The sequence below is a fragment of the Ictalurus punctatus genome, chromosome 22 (genome assembly GCF_001660625.3).
Source record: "Ictalurus punctatus breed USDA103 chromosome 22, Coco_2.0, whole genome shotgun sequence".
In the NCBI taxonomy this organism is placed as follows: Eukaryota; Metazoa; Chordata; class Actinopteri; order Siluriformes; family Ictaluridae; genus Ictalurus; species Ictalurus punctatus.
This window is the reverse complement of record NC_030437.2, coordinates 9,102,461-9,118,305: the sequence shown is the minus strand read 5'-3', so window position 1 is coordinate 9,118,305 and position 15,845 is coordinate 9,102,461. Positions and strand designations below refer to the sequence as shown.

General features: G+C 38.2%; 1 protein-coding gene across 1 annotated transcript; it reads left to right on the top strand.

Annotated features, from left to right (window-relative positions):
* The first annotated feature begins 108 nt into the window (after window positions 1-108).
* On the top strand, window positions 109-15,845 carry LOC100304853 (aldehyde dehydrogenase 2 family member). Its single transcript, XM_017452074.3, has 13 exons — window positions 109-333; window positions 2,835-2,939; window positions 3,201-3,341; window positions 4,802-4,881; window positions 6,140-6,251; window positions 10,864-10,992; window positions 11,108-11,221; window positions 12,166-12,268; window positions 12,446-12,630; window positions 13,814-13,978; window positions 14,104-14,261; window positions 15,006-15,120; window positions 15,522-15,845. The coding sequence occupies exons 1-13, from the start codon at window positions 217-219 to the stop codon at window positions 15,552-15,554; spliced, it is 1,557 nt and encodes a 518-aa protein (XP_017307563.1). The 5' UTR covers window positions 109-216; the 3' UTR covers window positions 15,555-15,845.

Here is a 15,845-nt window from a genome sequence, read left to right as displayed (position 1 = left end):
CCTGATTGGCTAGTTTAGCACAAGCAGGAAAAAAAAACACGCCTCCTGCGCTAGGATTGGCGGATTGTCTGTGATTCTGCGTTAATATCCCGCCTGTAACGGCATCGGGGTGGGATTTGTTGCGATACCGTTGGGGAAGAAAACAACTCGCCCGAAACGTTTCTCTTAGTTGGTTTGCAAAGTTTACTAAAGAAGCACTTGTTGCGTGAATCCGTCATGCTCCGCACCGGCCTCACACGAGTCGTCCCGCACATCTCCCGCATTTCCGCGTGCAGGTTTTCCGCTGCAGCAATTCCTGCACCGAACCCTCAGCCCGAGGTTCACTACAACAAGGTACAGTAAAGGACAGTCATGGGGGTTCAAAATGACGCATTTGGCAACTAACCAACACGTTCCTCTGTTTTTGTTCTGCTTAGGAAGCGGTGCATTTTAGGCAAAGTGACGCACTTACTCATGAATCTGCACGAATACACCAGATCTGAACATGTTCTCTCTGCTCATCACTAACCTCTACTTCCTGATACTGTACTTTATTTACACAAGAGTCAGTTCCTGTAGTCTTTGATGGTAAAGTTAGAGTCAAATTCAACCGATGAACCAAATCGAGATCCGAAACGAGCAGAACATTTTCTCCGAATAAACTCCTGAGTTCCTAATAATAAGGATAATGATTAATAATTGACACTAACAGAAACAGAAAATGTTAACCACGTGATAGTAACCACTCATCTCTGTAATATGTCATCATGATTTTCTGCAAGGTTCTGCATATTGAACAATATTATTTCACCTGACAACTGCTAGTTTGAACACTTGACGTATTTCTGTCAATCTTTGGAAACTATGTGGACATGTTCAGAGTGGATGAGAAAGTTGATCTAAGTAGATTACTGTGCACCTTCTCATGATTAGTTTAGTGAGTTTTCAACATTTATTACTGGGGACAAAAACAGTACCTGTTGAACAGATCAATATATTGTTCCAAAACTAATTCATGCAATATCATGCATGATCTTCTGTACAACATACCAGTCATCTCATTTTGGCAACTTTTAATGAGTTTTTATTTGGACAAAAATAAATAAATAAAAATTCTAAAGCTTCTAAACACTATTGTATTGCTGTACTGATGTGTATTGGTTCAAAGCAACTTGTAAATTATAATGCACGTTCTGTTAAAAATACTGCAATCTTTACTTTGGTAAGGCTTTTACCGTTACATCATTTAAATGACATTTTATTCAGGGGAAAAAGATCCAAAAGCACCAAAATGGTTGAAGGAACTGATCCAAAACAATATAGGCAATATTATGCACCTTCTCTAGAATATACTACACTCTTTACTTAGGTGAACTTTGTATTCTGTTGGTTTTATTTAATTTTTATTTTGAAAGAAATCAATGGCCATTGAACAGTAAAAGTATATTTGTAAATATTATGCACATTTTCTTTGTATGGTGTAAAATTACAGTTTCCCTACACTGGAACGAAGAAGCCCAAACCTGTTCCAGCATGACAATGGCCCTGTACACAATGTGAGCTCCATGAAGAAAGGTTATGTTTAGGTTGGAGTGAAAGACCTTGAGTGTCCTGCACACATCCCTGACCACAACCCCAGTGAACACCTTTGGGATGAATTGGAACGTGCCTCTTCACCCGACATCTCTTGTAGCTAAATGAACACAAATCCCTACAGCCATGCTCCAAAATTTAATGAAAATCCTTCCCAGAAGAGTGGAGGTTATTATAACAGCAAAAGTGGTGAAACTCCATATTAATGCATATGGGTTTGGAATGTGAACAACAACAATACCACAACAGGCACAATAGGTGTGCACAATAGGCACAACAAGCACAATAGGTGTGATGCTGAGATGTTCACATACTTTTGGCAATTTTTTTAATTGTATCTGAAAGCTAAACGGAAAACATGCATTTAAGATTAAAACTCATCACTTTTGGTTTGGTTTTAAGAGAGATGTTGTATCTTCCGTAAATGTTGTGTAATATATGCATGAAAGTTACACTTGCCAAACTAAAAAGTGTAGTACATTCTAGAGAAGGTTTTTCCAATTAAAAATTCATTAAAAATGGGTAAAGATTTAATTCACTAAAATGAAAAATATGTAGTATATTCTGCAGAAGGTGCATGATATGGCACTACTTGTTTTGGAACAATAGTCTTTAACTGTAACTATTTAACATTTTTTAAAGAAATTCATTTAAATATCTGTCTGTGACAACCCATTACTAGGACGCCATTTCTTTGTTTACATTTCTTTGCTAAATCAGTTTATCTAGTTTATCTTCTCTATAAATCAGAGTAGCAATTTTGTAATAGATGCATATACAATATATAAATTACCCATCTTTTTAATATTACATTTCAAACATTTAAAAAATTGAAACATATGTTTATGGTAATTACATTGTAGTATACATATCATTTCATTTATTAGTGTACTATTCATTCAACACAACCTGTAAACAAAACCTGTAATTTGTTGACGGTCCCTTAGGTCTCCTAGCTATTACAGATTAAACAGCATCGATTACCAGGGAATAATTATAATTGTTTGTAGCTGATATTTTAACCTTTTTGAGCCTGCCATTTGAAAGCTGTTGAAGACAGAAATTTGAATTTGTCAATTTGAAACAAACTTTACTGCATTTAGCTAGGTTACTTTAGGCAACCTGGTATACTGATCTATAGTAGATTGTCATAATCTAATTGTAGTGCAGTGCAGAAAAGCTCAGGGTTTTAACAGTCTAAAAACAATTACTCTTGTGCTGTATTTAATTGAGCATTTTATCCTGGGTTTACTTTCTTCCAGCTCTTCATTAACAACGAGTGGCATGATGCTGTGAGCAAGAAAACCTTTCCAACCCTCAATCCTGCCACTGGTGAAGTCATCTGCCAGGTTGCAGAAGGTGATAAGGTAGGTGGTTGGGTGTTTGTGCATGTTCGCACTTGCCAGGTTTGATTTACTGATCAAATACTGTTCACTCCCTTGTTGTTTTCTTGTTATGAACATACTATTTTATGATTAACTTAGTGATCTAATGATTGTAGAACATCTGACCATGTTGGTTCTTGCTAGTGGTTTTTTTTTTTGTTTTGTTTTTTTACTAAAAACTGTATAGAAAAGATGTCTATGTCCTCATAGTGCCTCAATTGTCTGTTACGACTCTTCTCTCAGGCAGATGTAGATAAAGCTGTGAAGGCTGCAAAGGACGCATTCAGACTTGGTTCTCCATGGCGGCACATGGACGCATCTCAGCGTGGACTCCTTCTTTATCGCCTGGCTGATTGCATCGAGAGGGACTCTGCCTACTTGGCAGTGAGTGACAATTGCTTTATCCAATTATGATGGGATAGTGTGCATGAATCTATGCTGGGAAGGGGTTGTCAACGTGGTCTGGGGTCCAGATGCAGACCCATGATGATCATTGATAATCAATGTTTAAAGATGAATGGACGTAGAAGTGTGTACTTATTCTCCAAGCTCCAAATTCAAAATAGATCTAGAGTCTATAGCACTAATCAAAAGTTGAAGTGCCATGAAGCGCCACTATGAAACAAAACATAACTCTTACAAATTGTTGTTTTTATAGCTATAAGTACGAATGGTTAAACATTTAAAAGTAGCTTTTGTTACTATTCAGTTATGTTTGTTGCTTTTCCGGATTTTTAAGCAAATAAATTTATGTAACTGGATTTTTACAAATTTGAACTGAATACCCCTGGTTTAGGACAACATTTTCTGTGATTACTGTGCTGGATTGCATGCAAAGTGCTAAAATATGTTTAATTTCTTTTAATTCACAAAGAAAGAATCTGCTTATAGTCACAACTGGGGAAACAATGACAGCTTGATCTTCTTTATGTGAAAATGTGAAAATGTGGCCTGGCCTGTGTGACTGGGTAATGCTCTGTGTATGGCTCTGTAATTAAATAAAATAGGAAACTGGACTAGTTGCTATGGTAAATAAATGTGCTGCAATTGTCCCTTTCTGCATACTGTCATGTTGCATTTGGCCAGTGTCAGAGGGAAAGAGATCTAGCGCAAGTTGCCCAGTCATTATGACTTTGCTTCCCCCTTGAATAATATTGAGTTATTTGTAATATTTGAATTGCGAAAGATTATTATTGAACCTTATCAGGGCTGACATATCTGACAGTGACTCAGCAATCTTGCCACATGTGAGCATGCTTTGTTCTGCAGATAATATTTGTTTATTAGTGTATAATTAATTGCTATAGTATAAAAAGGGATTATGAGTGAATCACATTAACATATTTTTTGCGATATGGAGAGCCAAACCCTAGATGTTCTCCTTCTGTACATAGTTGTTCTTGTACAATTACTAGTCAAAGTGCATAAAAATCTGGCTTGTACAGAGAACACAGTAGCAGTGACCCTGTGATTATAAATCTCCCTACCTTCTGAGTATGGTTCTGCTCAGGGTTTCCTCTGTTTCCTCCTCATGTTGGTTTTTCCTTGTCACTGTGTATTGTGTGTTATAAATAAAAATGGAATTAAATATTCTCATGCTTTAAGTGCACATAGTCATTTTATTGTCATCTTACATTAAAAGTTCAAACTTTACGTATAGTTGAAAAGACTTAGAAATTATCTAGTTTTATGTAATTTAAGTAGAATTTTGCACTGTACTATATATGGAGGAAACCTGTGGAAGATACATTTTTGATGTATTCAGTCAAAACAAAAGCCAGCAGTTTTTTTTTTAAAAACTTCTTTTGTTTTCATGTAATTTATTCATGATGTTTGTATTGCAGGAGCTGGAAACTTTGGACAATGGAAAGCCATATGCTGTGGCCTACACAGTTGATTTGCCCATGGTGGTCAAATGTTTAAGGTGAGATTTGATAAAGTTTTGCATTTAATTTGAGTGATGAACTGGAGTGCCCAGTAGTATAGTAGCAAATAATATTAGAAATGTCTCAGCTTATCCAGTATATTTTACATCACTGTCCTTGGCTGAACAGGAGAATCAATTGAGAACCACATCAAATCTAGCATTAGTCAGAGTATCAGTGTGTCTTCCAATAGAGCCTTCATATGAAATGACTCACCAGCTACATGTCTTTGAGATATACACGCACAAAACATTCTATTCACTATACTATCACTATACTAATTCTGGGTCAGGCTCTCAAACAGCCTCAATTCATTGTGGCATGGATTCCACAAGATGTTGGAAACATTCCTTTGAGATTCTACTCCATGTTGATATGATTGTATCACACAATTCCTGCAGATTTTTCAGCTGCACTTTCACGCTGCGAATCTCTCGTTCTACCACATGCCGAAGGTGTTCTATTGGATTCAGATCTGGTGACTGGGAAGGCCACTGAAGAACACTGAACTCATTGTCATGTTCATAAAACCAGTTTGAGAAGACGTTTGCTTTGTGACATGGTGCATTATCATGCTTGTTTTAGTCATTAGACGATGGGTAAATTGTGGCCATGAAGGGAAGCACATGGTCAGTAACAATACTCTCATAAGTTGTGACATTCAAGCGATGATTGATTTGTATTAACGAGCCCAAAGCGTACCAAGAAAACATGGTTAACATTTTTTTTGGAAAACATTTTTTCCCATTCTGATGGTTGATGTGAACATTACTCAAAGTTGCTGGCACGTATCTGCATGATTTTCATGCTCCGTACTGCTCCGCATGATTGGGTGATTAGATAATTGCATGAATGTGTAGGTGTACAGGTTTTCCTAATAAAGTGTTCGGTGATTGTATGCATTAATAAAAAAATATTTTTTTGGCTGTAAGTAAAAAAAATATGCGTGTGTGTGTGTATACTACTAACATTTCATAAAGACGTAATGAATAGCTTTGCCCTGCAATGGATTGGCACCCTGTCCAGGGTGTACCCCGCCTTGTGCCCTGTGCTTCCTGGGATAGGCTCCAGGTCCCCTGTGACCCTGAAGATGATAAGCGGTATAGAAGATGGATGGATGGATGAATAGCTTTGTTCAAATAAAAATATAATTTGGAAATTTTGAATGTATTACCAAACTCAACTCTCCTACGTGCAATATCTATGGATTTTTCAAATGTGAATTGTTTGTGTGTTTTGTTTATGGGAATTCTGCAGGTATTATGCAGGCTGGGCTGATAAATGGGAGGGCAAGACCATTCCAATTGATGGTGATTATTTCTGCTATACCCGACATGAGCCTATTGGAGTGTGTGGCCAGATCATTCCTGTAAGTATTTGTTTATTTGGCTTAAGGTTTATTTTTGTCAATATTATTTTTCTTTTTTTCTAATTAATATGGTCAGAAATATTTTGTGGTTTTAGCTCATTTTCAGATTTCTTTCTTAAGATGTATTAATTATCCTTCTGCTCCTACTGCTTAAGAATGAATGTCACTTTTACCATCTCAAAATGACAAGTATGCGGCAATAGATTACATATTTGCTTAGCCTCATTCTTAAAAAAATATTTCATTGGTCAATTGTACATGAAGGGAAGACTACATATATATATTTATATATTTTTTTAACTCTGTGTAATAAGCTTTGGCTGTATACTACAGCTGTTGGACGCAAATCTTTCTTTTACATTAGCGTTGAATAGATTGGCTGTTTTCCTCATGAGATAAGAAAATTTGATGAAAGATGAGTGGAAAACATTGCAGTTCTGGGGCAGAGACCTATTTAAACAACATTGACAGGACTTTTTTCCGTGCTCTGTCTTGAAGGGGAAAAAGCCATCTTGTGTAAACGAGTGTTACACAAGCTGTGGATAAATTTAGCATCATTTTGGCAGTGATGTGTTTTGGCAGTAGGGGTAGGTTTGTGTAAAAAGCACTCTGTATAACATATGGTTTATTAGTTTAATGAACATAAGGTTATTTATTAGATAAGGGCAAATAAATAAATACATTTATCAGCAGCCAACTGATATTATTATTATTATTATTATTATTATTATTATTATTATTATTATTATGTCTGACCTTGCATGAAAGTTGGAGTTCTTTGGATGATGTGCTCTCTTGTTTTTGCACCAAAAGCATTTTTTTTTTTTAGAATTATGTCCCAAAGGCTCTGCCTTGGTCTCATTAGATCATACCACAATTTGCCACATTATTTGGGATGATTTAGGCAGGCTTGGGTGTTTTATTTTATGAGAAAGGCTACCCATAGCCCAAACTCTATAACACCCTCCATTCTTCTGGGAGCTTTGTACAAGATTTTGGAGTGTGTCTGTGGGTGTTTGTGCCCATTCAGTCAAAAGAGCATTAGTGAGGTCAGGCACTGATATTGGACATGAAGGCCTAGCCTGAGTTTGTGTGCATTCTGGAGGTTTTCTTCAAGGTTGTGACAATATTTGGCTGCATTTATCTATCCCTCAATCATTAAGTCTCCCTGTCCCTGCTGCTGAAAAACACCCCTATAGCATGAGGCTGACGCCACCATGTTTCACTGTAAGGATGGTATTAACCAGGTGGTGTGCAGTGCCTGTTTTTCACCAGACATAGTGTTTGCTTGCTATCCTGCCCAAAGAGTACACTTTTTGTCTCATCAGGCCAGAGAATATTTTTCCGCATGCACCGTACTCTGCCTTTTAATCAACAGTGGCTTTCAAGTCGCCACTGCCATAAAAGCCTGATTTATGGCGTGCTCCTGAGATGGTTCTCCCATCTTTGCACAGGACTTCTGGAGCACTTTTAGAGTGTTCTTTCTGAACTCGCTGACCAAGGCCCTTCTTTCACAGATGCCCCAATTGGCTGGATGGCCAACTCTATTAAGGTTCAAGGTTGTGCCAAGCTTCTTCTGTTTCAAGATTATTGAGGCCACTGTGGTCCTGGGAACACTCAAAACCTTACAAATTGTTTTATATCCTTGCTTTGCCTTGTACAATATAATCTTTGCTTGTATTTTTCTCAGTTGTAAGTCGCTTTGGATAAAAGCGTCTGTTAAGTGAATAGATGTATAAATGTAAATATCATTGACGTTGCCACAATTTGATCATGGAAAGCCACATAGAGTTCTTGGAGTTTATGGCTTGGTTTATGTCCTGACAGTGCAGTGTAAATTGTGGGCCCTTATAGACCCTGATGTGTGCCTTTCCAAGCTGCCAAATCTGTTTGCAACAGGTGGATTCCAGTTGAGTTCTAGACACATCTCAAAGACAATTAAAGCAAACAGGATGACCTGACCACAATTTGGAGTGCCATAGCACATGGTCTGAATACTTTTGTGAATAAGAGATTTCAGTTCTTGATTCTTAATTCATTTTTGAAAATCTCTTAAAAACATGTTTTCACTTTGTCATTATATTTACTTGTAGATTGATGGGTAAAAATGGCAATTAAATTCACAAGTGTGCAACCAGTAAAGATATACTTTGAATTCTGTCTCATCCAAAAAATCCAAATAATCTTTACAGATCTTTATTGGAAAGGGTTTACACAATGTTGTCCATGCTTGTTCAATGAACCATAAAAATTATTGCACATGCACCTGTGTGACAGTCTTTAAGACACTAAAGGCAATTAAGGCCACAGTTACAATAACTTAGGACACTAAAGAGACCTTTCTACTGACTCACCAGAAAAAAACACCATAAGAAAGATGCCTAGGGTGTCTGCTCACCTGCGTGAACATGCCATAGGCCTGCTGGAGGGTGGCATGAATACTGCAGATGTGGCCAGAGCAATAAACTGCAATGTCCGTAATGTAAGATGCCTGTGTTGGGATTTGAAACTAGAGAATCTCCAGGTTACGATTATTTAAGAAGAGAGAAAGTGAAGATACACAAGAAAGACTGTTTTCATTGTAACTGTTTTCATTCCTTCTACTGCCTTAGAGATGTTACCATGGACATCATCGTTGGGTGGCATGTATTTGCAATACTGATCCCTGTTCTGTACAGTGGTGAGACGAATGGCAGTTAGTTCTTGCTTGAAAGTTTAGTAAACGCATGCTCCTGACAAGTGGAGTGGAGAGAATAATAGTAATAGGATTACTTAAGTGGATGAGGGCACAAATGCCATTCCAATTAGCGTGGAGGTAGAAATAGGCCTGTGAACCACATATCCAATACCAATCTGGCATAAACATTTACCCTATCCTGCTAGGGTGGAGAAGTGAACATGGTGGGGTGCTGCAATAACAGCGGGAAGTATATTCTCCTAGAATAACTAAGCATGAAGAGGCTGGTATGGCACCTAAATCCCCCCCGCCCCCTGTATGACGAACACAGACCGTGTAAGGCTTATGAGGCTTGTTCACAGTGATATGAGCTAGGGGTGGTCCAAAATTATGAGAGAGAACCATTGGTATATGAAAATGCCATGTGAAAAAACAAGGAATGATTGGCATTCATAGAACAATTGTTCAGAAAATGCCCCTTTCTCCATCGATGGAGATTAGCACACATCATTTTGGTGAGAGGAACAATTAATCGGAGAACTAAGGGACTTCAGGGAAAAGGGGTTGTCTACTGAGGGATTGTCAAACTATTCCTGAACAGTTTTTCCAGGGAGCATTATCCTGCTGAAAGAGGCCACTGCTATTAGGGAATTTGTCATGAAGTGGTATACTTAGTCTGTAACAATGTTTATGTAGGTGGTACGTGTCAAAGTAACATCCACATGAATGACAGGACCCAAGGTTTCCCAGCAGAACACTGCCCAGAGCATCACACTGCTCTCACACAGCTGGGTTGCCTTCTTCCCATAGTGCATTCTGGTGCCATCTCTTTCTCAGGAAAGCGATGCACATGCATCCGGCTGTCCCCATGATGTAAAAGAAATCTGGATTCATCAAACCAGGCCACCTTCTTCCATTACTCCATGGTCAAGTTCTGCTACTCACATGGCTATTGTAGGTGATTTTGGTGCCAGACAGGGGTGTTCTGACACTTTTCTATCATGGCCAGCATTAACTTCTTCAGCAATTTGTGCTATAGTAGCTCTTTCGTGGGATCGGAATCGGACCAGACAGGCTAGCCTTCGCTCACTATTCACACCAGTGAGCCTTGGGCACCCATGACCCTGTCATTGGTTCACCGTTTGCCCTTCCTTGGACCACTTTTGGTAGGTACTAACCAGTGCACTAACCACTGGAACACCCCTCAAGACCTGCTCTTTTGGAGATGCTCTGACCCAGTCATCTAGGCATCATAATTTGACCCTTGTCACAGTCGCTCAGATCCTTACACTTGCACAATTTAACTGCTTCCAACACATCGACTTCAAGAACTGACTGTTCACTTGCTTCTTAATATATCCCACCCCTTGACGGGTGCCACTTTAACAAGATAATCAATTTTATTCACTTCACCTCTCTGTGGTTTTAATGTCATGACTGATCAGTGTGTGTATACGATATATACAGGAAAGGTCTTATTTTAAGTAAGACCAAAGGAAGAAGTTGTCAGTTTCCAGACCTGATTTGAAGAAGGCAGTGTGTGAATTTCAAACATCTGGCAGAGTTAGAACAGAAATGCCAGGAAGAATTAGAGGAGGCAGTTATTACAACTGAGAGGATACAAAAGCTGCTCACAAGATAAAGTGATCTATTTTACTATTTTGTTACTTGTAATAATGAAGAAACGTCTATGGAAACCTAACACACGAAATATCTTGATGACTTACATTGCATTTTTTTAAATCTTCATTTTATCATAAGGGCTGCACTGTATGAATGTATATACAGTACCTTGCTCTGTAGCACCTGCTGTGTAAAACTGGTCTTTTGTGAAAGGGAGCACTGAAAACCATGCATTGTAAAAACAAACAAGTCCTCTTTAGACTTCATGTTGCCCATGTAATGATGGTTAGCATCTTTCTCTTTTTCTTCCAGTGGAATTTCCCTCTGCTGATGCAGGCATGGAAACTGGGACCTGCTCTGGCTACAGGTAACACCGTAGTGATGAAGGTGGCAGAGCAGACACCTCTCACTGCACTCTACGTGGCCAGCCTGATCAAAGAGGTTTGAGCTGTTACCTTTAGACTTAAATATGCCTAAGATACCTGCATCTCAACAAATTTCATGTATACATATACACAAAATTCTGCATAGATATTTCTCAATCTGTTACCTTTAGGTGGGTTTCCCTCCAGGTGTTGTGAACATCATCTCTGGAATGGGCCCTACAGCTGGGGCTGCCATCTCTTCTCACGTTGATGTGGATAAGATTGCCTTCACTGGCTCCACTGAGGTAACAGTATAGATTTTCAGAATTAAATGTGGACATTGCACATTGCGTGTCAACTAGGGATGTGCATTGTGCCAGATTTAGTTAACTGCTAGGTAAAATGAGTGTTTAACATACAAGTAGTTTAAAAATGGTGAGGCATGCGGTTCTAGGAAAATAATGGTCTGATGCATCAGGAATATGCACAGTAAATGATGCTGCAGTGCAGATGATGCTTTCAGGTAGTTGACGAGTACCACAGTATTCATGATGTCTATTATATTTCACCAAGACTGGCACACAACACTGTTTGATGGATTAACACGCTAGTTTAAAGGGCCATTCACACCAAACTTTTATACATGCATGATTACATAATCACTTAGCCAGGTGTTTGATTCAGATCTCGGCCTGGATTGGACTGGCCTCCAATCCGAATCCTGACCGGAGTCTGCCTATTGAGTACCCCTGGTTTATAGTTACAGTTACTGTTGTGGAACATCTGAGAAGCAAGTTCATTTTCATTATAACTGCTATAAACAGTCATTCCCTCACCAGCCTCTCTCTCTCTCTCTCTCTCTCTCTCTCTCTCTAAATAAGACAAAAAAATGCAGCTTGTCACTTAACTGTTACTGTCACTAAAAAGTCCTCATTCCTGGAGACTTTTCCTCAACTCCAGACACTGACTGAAGTCTTTCAGAAATATTAATTAAACATCTCTTTACAGATCACATCACCAGAGCAAAGTTTGTATGTTTTTGTTGTTTAAAAAAAATGCAGTTATTGTTTTATTGTCATCATGTATTATCTTTCTTCTGCCTCACAAGATTCATATCGCTGTTGTCTCTAACTTGCACACCAGGATGTGCTGCTGTCTGCATCAAAATATTGCCATGGATGCTCTTTTTCATACTTTATAAGTGCAAGTGTTTTTTCTAAATTATTTGACTCCAGTGCATGTTCTGTAGGTAGGTCACCTAATTCAGCAAGCCTCTGGCACCAGCAACCTAAAGAAAGTAACTCTGGAACTGGGAGGAAAGAGTCCCAACATTATTTTATCTGATGCCGACAGTGAGTACATTTTCTGTGTAGGTTGTTTTCAGAATTGAATTCAGTGCATCTCTTTAGTCTGCCACTGCAGAAAGTATATTTGGGTTCCGTTGTTGCTGAAAGCCAATGCATTGTGAATTTAGCTTTAATATCTAGACAAATCCCAATTTTGTTGAACTTTTTTCATTGTTCTGGCAGTGGCGCAAGCAGTGGACCAGGCTCACATGGCCATCTTCTTCAACCAGGGTCAGTGCTGCTGTGCAGGTTCTCGCACCTATGTGCAGGAAAACATCTACAATGAATTTGTCGAGCGCAGTGTGGAAAAAACAAAAAAGAGAATTGTGGGAAATCCATTTAACCTTCAAACTGAGCACGGACCGCAGGTACGGCTGTGGGGCACACCTTGCCCATATAAACCTTTTCTACAAAAACCTTTGCTTTCCCATCTCACTGGGTGATCCAGGGTATGGTTTTCTTGGAGCTTTTTGCTGAATCTTTATAGCTGTGATTTTGGTTAGAGAGGGTCACACTTAAGTAATGACAAATCTGTGATGCTCAAGTCAGAGTGACCTGTACCACGAATTCACACTAGATTGTGACATGTAAGAGGGATGTGTGTAACATGCTAATGTAGGCATAAGCAAGCTTTCATGCAATCCAGGATCTGTCCAATTAATAATAAGTGCAACCTGTATACACATACACACACATACATCAGATCCATAAATATTTGGACATTCAGAGTTATTATTTTAGCTGTCTACCACAGTATATTGGAGTTGAAATTAAATAATGAATATGAGCTCAAATTGCAGACTGCAATAATTTGAGGGTCTTTGAATCCAAATCGGGTGAATGACAAAGGCGCTTTTTATACCGATTTTGTACCGATACCAATACAGTACCTGCCGATGACCAATTTATCAATCAATGGTCTTTAAAAAATTTATACTAAATGAAAACATAACACACAAAGTAAAATATTCCTGAACTTTTATTACAAAAAAACACTACTGACTGTACCATGAAAATGTACTGTACTTTTTTAAATGAAATAAACATTAAAATATAGTCACTATTAATAAATATTAAAGTAAATAAAAGATACGCATTCAAACTGAACCAAAAAGTAACACTCTGAATAACAAATAAAAATACAGACACTTCAAATAACACAACAAAATTTGCCGGTGATGGATTTTGGCAAAACCGATCAATCGGTCAACCTCTAATGCCTTGAAATGCAAATGCCACACTTGAAATCTGATCTTGATATCTGCTTACTCGTAAGTGAAATAATGAGGTGATGATACACACCTGGCCATGGAACAAGTGTGCAGTCAGTTATTTATGTTCCCTTAAAAAGGGATATAAAAAGTGCTGTTAGTCTTGCACTGTTCACCCGATATAAATGCCCTCAAATTAAAGCTGAAAGTTTAACATAAGAAAAGTGTTGTGTGTCCAAATATTTATGGGCCTGCCCATATATATTCATTGTAAAAGTATATAGTATATTCATATATTATTTGTTATTATCAATTGTATTATTTGCTCTTTTGGCTAAAGATTGATGATGAGCAGTTCCAGAAGATTCTGGGCTACATAAACAGTGGGAAACGTGAAGGAGCAAAGCTCATGTGTGGAGGCGGTGTTGGAGCAGACCGCGGTTACTTTATCCAGCCTACTATCTTTGGAGATGTTCAGGATGGCATGAAAATTGCTCGTGAAGAGGTGACGCCGAAGCTAATAACCTCTTATGTGATTGTACCCTTACATCATGACTTAACAGAAACCAAATATTTTCAGTGCTTCGCTTAATTTAAACTCTCAGTTACGCTTTGCTACCTCTTTTTTAGATCTTCGGTCCAGTTATGCAAATTCTGAAGTTTAAGACCATAGAAGAGGTGATTGAGAGAGCCAATGACACCAAGTATGGCCTCGCAGCTGCTGTCTTCACGAAAGATATCAACAAGGCGCAGTACATCTCTAACAGTCTTCGTGCTGGCACTGTCTGGTACATCAATAACATACTTTTACTCCAAGGGTTAGGTTTTAATCCGAGCTGCGCAGGATGATTACCATGCACCGATTAGTCAGGAAAGATCATCGATGGTTATTGTTCTCATGGGGTTTCACATGTTCTCCCCATGTCCCTGTGGGTTATTGAATGATTGATGAATTTAATTTGCCAGAAGGAGTGAATGTGTGTGCATGGTGCCATGCAATGGGCAGGGTGTATTCCCTCCTCATGCTCAGTGTTCTCAGTATAGGCTCTGGATCCTGTACTGAAGAGAAATGAATGAAAGCCTGTGGTCTGCAATGAAAAATGTTGTTAACAAAATCCCCTTACAAGTGTTTTCCAAACTTGTTAGACATTACAGGAAGAGGCTTAGAGGTGTTTTTCTCTCCAGGCGAGGCATCGGCAAATATTAAATGTTGGGGTGCTGATAAATTCGAAGCCAGGGTTTTGCATTTTAAAAAATAAACCAGTTGGAAAAAAAAAAAAAAGATATTCTGTTTAAGAACTATACAGTGCCCCCATGGGGTGAAGATAAAAATATTATGACTTTTTATTTTTACATTCAATTTAATGACGTGTCCATAATCTGGAGTTGACTATTATACTGGCTTTTGTCTACAAATAAATTTGCACACATTTGTGCTCATTTTATGGGGAAACTTTTTTTCGTTTTTTGGAGAAGGGAATGTGGCATATTCATTCCACTCAGTCAGGTTTTCATATTTTTCATGTCTACAGGATTAACTGCTACAATGTGTTTGGAGTTCAGGCTCCATTCGGTGGTTACAAGGCCTCAGGGACTGGGCGTGAAATGGGAGAGTATGGCCTGGAAAACTACACTGAAGTCAAAACTGTAAGCATGCACACCTCATCCTTGTGACACAGTACATGAAATCTTTCACACTGTCTTATTAGTATCTAACGGGGCGTGAGAAAAATGACTGATTTAATCATGATAACTTGAAACGTCTATGATTGGCAAAAGTATTTAGGTATATGTTATTGTCATTCATGCCATTGAAAGTAAAGAACTTATTAATAATAAGTTAAATTATTAATCTGTGATCTGTATCAACCAAATGGAGTACAGCATTTTTGACAACATGGGTAACCGGCTATAGCATGACTTATATTGATATGTCTTATGTGCTGGTCTCCATCGATCCAAAACGTGAATCACAACTTATGATGGTATATGATTTGACATTTCCCCATCATAAAAATTAATCTGTGTTATCATTTTTGGTCCGGCAGGTAACAATTAAAATTCCTCAGAAGAATTCGTAAGTGGTTTTGACCATCCCTTTGAAGAAACCAGTGACAAAAAAGGGCATACAAGTACAAGACTTATTCTTTAACCAAGAAATTTTCTTGATTTATAAAGCTTTTCTGTTTTCAGGGAACCTTATTTCCTTATTTAGCACAAGTGCATCAAATATATTGTTCTTATGGTATTTGTTCCATTGTTGCTTTTGTTGCATTTTGAGAGTGACTCAGGAATACACCTTGTTTTCACACAAGCATTGGAATTGTGCAGTGCTTTAACTCAATTTTTCTGCAATAAATAATTCAAAGCTT

Excerpts from the sequence above, each read along its gene's own strand:
- LOC100304853 (XM_017452074.3), top strand. The coding sequence starts at position 217 with ATGCTCCGCACCGGCCTCACACGAGTCGTCCCGCACATCTCCCGCATT. Across the intron at positions 10,993-11,107 it reads TGGCCAGCCTGATCAAAGAG|GTGGGTTTCCCTCCAGGTGT; the intron begins GTTTGAGCTGTT and ends TGTTACCTTTAG. Across the intron at positions 15,121-15,521 it reads ACTACACTGAAGTCAAAACT|GTAACAATTAAAATTCCTCA; the intron begins GTAAGCATGCAC and ends TTGGTCCGGCAG.